The sequence below is a fragment of the Megalopta genalis genome, chromosome 3, assembly GCF_051020955.1.
Source record: "Megalopta genalis isolate 19385.01 chromosome 3, iyMegGena1_principal, whole genome shotgun sequence".
Taxonomy (NCBI): domain Eukaryota; kingdom Metazoa; phylum Arthropoda; class Insecta; order Hymenoptera; family Halictidae; genus Megalopta; species Megalopta genalis.
The window spans coordinates 28,884,966-28,893,333 of NC_135015.1; the positions used below are offsets into that span (position 1 = coordinate 28,884,966).

The 8,368-nt window shown below is 37.6% G+C and overlaps 1 protein-coding gene across 3 annotated transcripts in view; it reads right to left on the minus strand.

Annotated features, from left to right (window-relative positions):
• LOC117222181 (uncharacterized) overlaps nucleotides 1-6,535 on the minus strand; it is a 31,571-nt gene extending 25,036 nt beyond the window's left edge. The window contains exons 1-2 of one of the 3 annotated variants that reach the window (XM_033473746.2): nucleotides 6,138-6,535; nucleotides 5,680-5,858 (exon numbers count right to left, since the gene is read on the minus strand). In XM_033473746.2, coding sequence (XP_033329637.2) covers nucleotides 5,680-5,858; nucleotides 6,138-6,247 — 289 coding nt within the window. In that variant the 5' untranslated portion in view covers nucleotides 6,248-6,535. Of the gene's footprint in view, nucleotides 1-2,937; nucleotides 3,285-5,679; nucleotides 5,868-6,137 lie in introns of those variants that run through there. The other 2 variants (XM_033473745.2, XM_033473744.2) reach the window with 2 other exon arrangements.
• Nucleotides 6,536-8,368: the final 1,833 nt, after the last annotated feature.

Here is an 8,368-nt window from a genome sequence, read left to right on the forward strand (position 1 = left end):
GCAGATTTGTAAAATCTTGTTACATCGTATTCAATTCATAGCAATGATTCAACTTATAGCACAGGTGACGGAATTGTTTGTTCCGATTTAGAAATTCATTTTTACGCCGATCTATTGTTTCCAATTTCATCAGGATCGAAACGTAAAAATGTTGGAAAATATGACTGACGTCATACAGCACAGCTTCTCATTTTTAATCTTTTTTTTCTTTTTTTTTTTGTGGCGTTTAGTCCGCCGCTCGAACAAGAAGAAGACAGCTAAACCAAGAGCCATCGTGCAGATAAATCGTGCTTTCGAGGTGCTCTGCGCGGCGCTCGTATCTGGTCTCTAAATACGGAAACACGCAGGCTGTTAAATATTTAATACATCGTCTTGCATGGAACGCAGTTCGTTAATCGTCGAGCTTTTAACGACGAAGAACGAGGTGAAAAAATATGCGGTCGACCATGTGACGCCGATAACGGCCTTTTTTTCGCTCGTTCGGGCTATTATAGATTCCTGCTACTAATTGTGCACAATTATTTTTTATCAATACGAAGGTCATTGTATTTACGATCGCTCGATCGACAGTTGCGTCAGATTTTGTTCGTCAATTTGTCAATTACGCGGTGATCGTAATTAAAATTTCGCGTTTACTCTATTCATTCATTCAATCATTCATTCGTTCATTCGATTCGTAAACTATATACATATATCGAGGTGTGTTCGAATGATCAAAGAATTTAGAAAGACAAGGAAAAAAACTCTGTTCAATATTTGTCTAAGAAAAAATAAACGTGAAAGGCTCGATTCGATATATTTCACGCAAAGACCGCGGCTTGCTGTAACAGTTTTTTTACGCCCGGTTTGATGTCATTCTTCGATCAGTCACGGAGAACGTATTATTAATTTGAATAAGGCGGCCTCGGGGCAAATAGAATTATCAAACACAAATAGAACTTTTTGTCTCGTTTCTGTTCGTTGCAATCGGGGCTTTTTAAACGCTTCAAACGAGTGCAAAGAAGAAAGATCAAGGCGTCTCAAATATTAAATATGAAATTCATTTCTATTTTAATGTATTGAACAAATTATACATTACCAAAATTCTTAAAACTATAAAAAAATTAAACTAATATTTTCTATATAATATTTCCTAATATTTCAAATGAGTGCAAAGAAGAAAGATTAAGACGTTTTAAACATTAAATATGCAATTCATTTCTATTGTAATGTATTGAACAAATTAGGCATTACCAAAATTCTTAGAACTATAAACGAATTAAACCAATACTTCCTATATAATATTTCCTAATATTTCAAACAAATGCAAAGAAGAAAGATCAAGGCGTTTCAATTATTAAATATGAAATTCATTTCTATTGTAACGTATTGAACAAAACTAGGCATTACCGAAATTCTTAGAACTACAAAATAATTAAACCAATATTCCCTAATATTCCTAGTTTCATTTTGATTAATTAAACGACTTTTGAAACGAATATAATTTTCCTTTTACAACAAAGTCACCGACAAAGTGGCTGAACGCGTCTCCGGAGGCGTCGCAATTAACGAGACACACTGAATTAACCCGCTCCTCGAAAAATAAAATCACCGCGGAGGGGCGAAGCCGCGATTCCCCGCACAGCAAATTGTTCGCCACACGTCGGATCGCTAAGCAGGAGAAGAGCAGCAAAGAAAGAAAAAAGAAGAAGGGAAAAAAAGCTTCCACGTCGTCGGAAGATGTTGCAGGAAAAGGATCAAGAGCTACCTACTCGAGCAACCCTTCCGCATCTCCACCCCTTCGCACCGACCACGGGAAACGAGACTTTCCGTACACTTTGTGAAACAAGTGTAGCCACTCGGCGAGAGACCTTGCGAAATAAACAAGGGTAACCATTCGATCTCCGAGATTACAATATCGATCATTCACCGGGGACCTGCTCACCGAGCCTTCCTCGCAGAATTAAAATCATTCGCGGAATTAAAATCAGTCGATCGGAGCGAACAGCACCGTCCGCAGTATTAAACTCATGGTCACTGAATATTTATCGCTGTCCAGGATGTTTCGCTTGGGCGGTGGCAAAGCAGATATACTATTTACATATTGCAACAAATATTTGTAGGATCTGAAACAACGTTGAACCTCGTTAAAAGGAAAGTTGCAGTTCGACGTCTACGAAAAGCCGACGATTTTACACCGAGACTGAGAATGAGCAGCTACAATAATCCAGTTATCTAACATAACAATTTGAAAAAATATTTCAAGAAAATTCCCACGAAGCAACAAAGCCTCAAGATAGCCTTCGCAGGTCGTCCTTTCAAGCTCCGTTTCAGCATTCGGCAAATAATTTCCTCTAAATCATCGCACTCTGCTTTAAAACCTAGAGGACAGTCTCACGAGAAAAAGTCCCACGGAGCACCGATACCTTACTGCAAAATTATTCCTCGACACGCACAGAGACACTTCATCCCCTCACAACCGCGAGAACATCATTTCAATCTGAATGGAAAAATCTCGCGACAAATCATCCCCTAAAGCTTCGACTCGAGACCCGCCGATTCTCTCCTAGAAAACGACGAAGCAGAATTATTCCTCGTGAAACAGAGCCTTTGGAAACCGCAATCTCGATCCAATCAGCGGGAAAAATAGTCGCGGATATCCGAAAGCCAAGCCGCGAATCAGAGCAATTCACGATTCCCCGATTCGGAGACTCTTGAGACCTCGAAGGGAAAGCCAGCCGCATCGTGTCCTCGGCCGGAGACAGAGCTTCCGGAAAAGCCATTGGTGGCCGGCAGCTAACAAGGATACCGCTCGAGAGGCCACTCGAGCCAGCTCCAAGAAGACATGGTAGCTACTCGCGTGGCGGCGAGCGTGCACGTCAGTCTATTAGGAACACTTCTATGTGCTCCTCGGCGCTGGTCCGATCGGGAATCGATGTCTAAAAAAACCGTGCACACCTGTCGGCCACCGAACGGACGTATCGGCGACGAGGACGAGCACTCCGTGCATGCGGAACTTGACCTAGCTGGAGGGTAAATTGCACGACGATCGATCCCGGTGGGACACCCTCCTCGAGGACGTGTGCACTGTTTTCCCGAGGGCTCGCGAAACGGGGACGCGACCGGCCGAATTATTATCGCGACGCGATCTGTGACACTGGTTCACGCGCGGCCTGATGCGGTGCTGTGCTTGATCGCCGAAGAGAAAAAGCTCGCGACGATACGAGGGGACACACGAACCAACACTGTCTAGGCGAGCTTTCGTTGCGACCGCTCGCGGCGTGCGCCAGATATCGACTGAACGAGGGTTGGTACGCGGCCGCGACACACGGGCTACCTGCTGCCTAGGGGTGCCGATAACGCCGGATGTAGGGAATTTTCAAGGGGAGGGGAAAATGGGACCAGACACAGGCCTGATGCCAGTGCCGGATTCCACGGTTTCGCCTCTGCTCTCGGTCACTTTTTTTCTTTTTTTTTTTTTAACCGACCTGGGTGAGCGTCTGGGACGTGCTAGAACGTGCTCGCGGAAATTTGCAAATTTTTTTAGCGTCGGAACAACGTTGATTGTCCCGGCTACGATTAATCCAGCGAACACGTAACAGTCTGCGGTTCTTGGTGCGTGAGAGAAAGTGTGTTCCGGGTTGCTTGATTTTCTGGCAGCATTAATTTGTTGCATGATCGTTTGAGAAATGTATAAATAATTTTGTAGCTATTATTAGGCTGCATTGTGCGTTGACCAAGTGAATAAATAATTTGGCGGTTATTGTTAGACCGTGAAATCTATGCGCGGAATGGAATTGTCTGCGCTAATTGGAACATACTCATTACGTATAAATTTTTAATAATTTTAATAAGTCGATGACGATACTTTGTTAGTACTTTTAATCGTTTTGCGAAGGCTTCGATCTGTTTGTTTCGTGAATGCAGTTACGGCTGTGATTTCTATTCAAAAGACTTTAAAATCATTTTTTCTGAAGTTGTTTCGTGATGAAAGAGCATCAAATTTGTTTTAAAAATTATATATACTGCACGAGAATTAAATAATCGTATATGTCTTTTGACGATTCTATGCAAACGTTCTGTACGCTCCTTAATAATTAATAATTAGGGGTAATCTTATCGCAGTCATGATCAAACACCGACGATAATTTCCGAATGACTGGTGGAATTGTTTCGTAATAACCGTTTGTGCGAATAAATAAATTATTAGGACGATATTGAAATTGGTTTGAGATTTAATTTTGGAACGATTATCCGAATGAATTATTTGAATAAATAAATGAATACGATTATTGACGTGAATAAATTACTGGCGTTCTACGTAATCATTTTGGAATGGCACGTCGATCTGTTAAAATAATTTTAGATCGGTTCGTCGAAGATGACGCTTAAATAAATTAGCGTGATATAATTGGCTGATACAATCAATGACAAACCAATGAAAAAGGAATCGATGCGTTTTGCATTCTGCAAATTATTTTCGCGTTAGATAGTTCACTGAATGAAAATCGTGTTGTCTGGAATTGGCGTCGTTCCGAAAAAATATATATTAAATTATGTTTCACTTAATTGAAAGATATTGAAAGAATGTGTACAAAAATATTTAATTTCTTTGATTAATTGGTAAAGGAAAATAATATATTTTCTAATACTATGCAATCAAGAAATAGTATATTTGTTCAATATCAATATCAGTAAAAATATTTTAATATGAATATATCAATATCAATATCAGTATAAATATTTTAATATGAATATATCAATATCAATATCAATATCAATATAAATATTTCAATTTCAACATAAATATTTCAATATCAATATCAATATCAATATCAATATCAATATAAATATTTCAATATCAATATCAATATCAATATATCAATACCAATATTTATTTTTATCAATAATATCCACTCCAGTATAATTAAAAACAAAGATACGTTTATGTGTCGTTTGATTTTCCCGGAATCGCGATATTGATAATTATCGATAGTAACTCGAAGGTGATATCGCATGAATTCGAGATGTATCGATAAGTGATGAAAATGGCAGCTCTCGACAGCTATTAATATCGATTTATCCGACCGAATTTTAAATTTTAAATTACAGATTTGCGAAACTATATTACGAAAGATAAATGTATTTATTGTGATATCGGTGGGTTATTTTAATTATCGGTGTTCATAATTATCGCACCGATAATCGTTTTCAGTTATTAAGTGGTTTAATACAGAGTACCAAACGATCGTGTTTTATAGATTAAGGCTGTTATAACGGCTTCCATATATACAACCGACAGATTCAATTTACTTTATAATGAACGACGATCTAAATTTGTATCGCCGTTAGTGAGACCGGAAATAAATATTTGTATGTCGGAGGCTCAAGGATAGCGCATCTATTTTAGTTCGATCACGCGATATATTGTTTATTATTAGAATTATTTCGTAGCATGGAATATAAAAGAAAAAAGAGCGAAAGTAAATATACTAAATAAACATACATATTGAAATATATATATATTGCGAACATTTTTTAAATATCCCGCTGAAATTCGTCACGTTATTAGTTCCAGAATAAAAACGGCGTAAAGAAAGTTCAAACGTTTTGCATTTTGAAAAATAAAAAGTAAGAAGAGATGCAAGCGAACACTAAACTATCTTAACGCTAACGATATAATTGTAAAAATGTATTTACCTGATTTTATGGAAACGTCCATCATTTTAATTTCGCTATAAAAAACAAATGTCAGCCAAGTTAAAGCTATCAACCAGACTGTAAATAATATTGCCGCCAACCACAGGGATATAATCTTCACGTCTGATCTTCCGCACCCACAAACGTATTTTTGCTTCATTTTAACCGCGTTCCCTCTTCTGTGTTTCCTTTGACATAAAACATTCATTCAAGCAACAGGACTAAACATGAACAAATTTCAACACAGCGGCTCCCCATTATAGATTTTCTCTTGATATAGTAAAAGTATTTTTAATAGTTCAGGTTCTTAAAAAGTTTGAAAAAATTTAACAAAAACACTCGCGCATAATTAACCTAAGAAATAAATCCGTTACACTACGACAAATTGTTATTCTCATTTAAATAATTGACTAACATCTGGGGAACACTGTGATGAATAAAAATGAATTAAGCATTACCGTTTAACTTTTTTCTTCTTAGGTATGAGCACTCCGTCCGACAATTCTGTGTCCGTGTCCGACAGGAGATCGAGAAGATTTATCGTTTCTTTGCTTTTCGAATTGTTCATCTTGACTGAGAACAGAGCATGAGCGACGAACCTGACAGACTGACGGGAAAACGTTTTGACGGCCAGTTTAATAACATAACCTTCCCGGTGGACTTGTCAGTCTTCGAGGTAACTACTTTTCCGGTAACATTCCAATGCCCGCGCTAATTGCATCGGCTACGTATCACACGAACCGATTACTTATATCTCGTATAACTCTCACATATTAATGCTATGGTACGGCGATAATAGAACAGTCTTTCTTCTCACCTCTTCTATAAAATAACCTGCAACACGGCATTCTTACTTCCACTTCCACTCACGCGCTTTCTTTTCGTCAGCTCTGACCTCTGGCGGGGATTATCGAAACCGAAAAAATGCGCCACAAATGTTCAATTTATTTATCAATTTGAACCGATTTGAACATATGAAATTTGAATGATCTTGTAATTGTCCATCTATTCATTTTTCATGTAAAATAACGTTGAAAGCGCGTCTTAAAAGCGCGTTAATTGTTCGATAAGTCTCACCATGTTATAAAAAGATATCTTCATCCATGTATTCGTTTAAAAAAAGTTAAAAAACAAGCCACAAAATACACCAGTAATTAATATTTATAATATCATAAATTTTGTTGAACTAGATATATTTTATTCGGAATAGTATTTTAATTATTTTTATCTGACAATGAAACCGACAAACTTATAGGTTACAGTTAACAATAAATATGTTTGTAGTATTACGTAGATGTTATATAATTGAATTGTATAGAGAGTTCAACATATAACTTAACAAATTTCACGATCTTTTGTGATTCTCGGTTTTTTAATATTTTCATTTTATATTCAGCAAGACTGTTACTGAAACTTCACTCCGGCTTCAACATTAACCACGCCCCCGTGACTCTGCAACCCGCCTTGCAAGCGCGTCTCAGGGGGCCCTCTGCAACAGGCGCCAAGATAGAAACAAATCTAAAATTGTTCTAACACGTTCGAAGATAGAAAGGAACAAACAGAAATCGTCCGAACGATTTCGAATAATTTCCTTGACCTTTGTATCGGAGGTTTCGCGACGGCCACGAAGACGGTTCGAAGGAACAGTGTTTCTAATGTATTAATTAACGTGCTCATCACGTTACGACGCTTTCCATTGGAGTCGGCATCGCATCCGGCTGAAGTTCGGTCAAAAACGATTTACGTGTGTCGCATATGATTCGCTGGACGTATAAATAAAATCCTTGCATGCGTCGATCGAACTCGTCGAATCTAACAAAAAGAATACGTAACTTCAACCGACTGGAAAATAATTTCAAGATTTATAAACGATCGCATACAACAATTGCTGTTCACACTTTTATGATCGATCAAGCTTATTAAACTTTTTCAAATACACTTACTTACGGTTTCTTATCCTCTTCTTCTGAACCAAAAACAATTGTAACAAAGGACGTCGAAGCATAAGTTGTTGTCCGGACGTTCGGCTGGCTGGATGTGACACAGCCGAATTTTCATAAACATCAGCTATGCCGACATCTTGCCTTCGAGGCGTCCAGTCGATTTAAAGCATCGCCTTTGCTAAAAACAATTAATTCTGTACTCTCGTTCGATCTTGGACCGCACAGCTGTTTAAATCGTATCTCCGCTGTCTAATCGACTCTTTCCATACTATTTCGCTGCAAAACAATTTCGGAGGTATTCAAAGCAAAGCCTTTGCAAGTACTCACTCAAATCGTCCGCCGTACAAACTATGCACTGTGAACTCTTCCCGCCAGAAACTCGCCAAGAACGAAGTATTATATGTGCTCATAAGCGGACGTAATCGCAGGTCGTTAACGTAGCAACTGAAGTAATCTTTAGCTTATTATTATTAATATTATTATTATATATTAATATTATATAATATTATAAAATAATAATAATAATATTATATGTATATAATATTATATTTTATGTTGTGGTCTTCTATTTCTTTGGGGGGGATGTCATCGCATGACAGAAATATCTATTCAGGTTTGATTTCGTGGCACCTGAAAATATTAATAATAATAATAATATTATATAATATTATATATATATAATAATATTATATAATTATATATATATAATAGATGACAGAAATATCTATTCAGGTTTGATTTCGTGG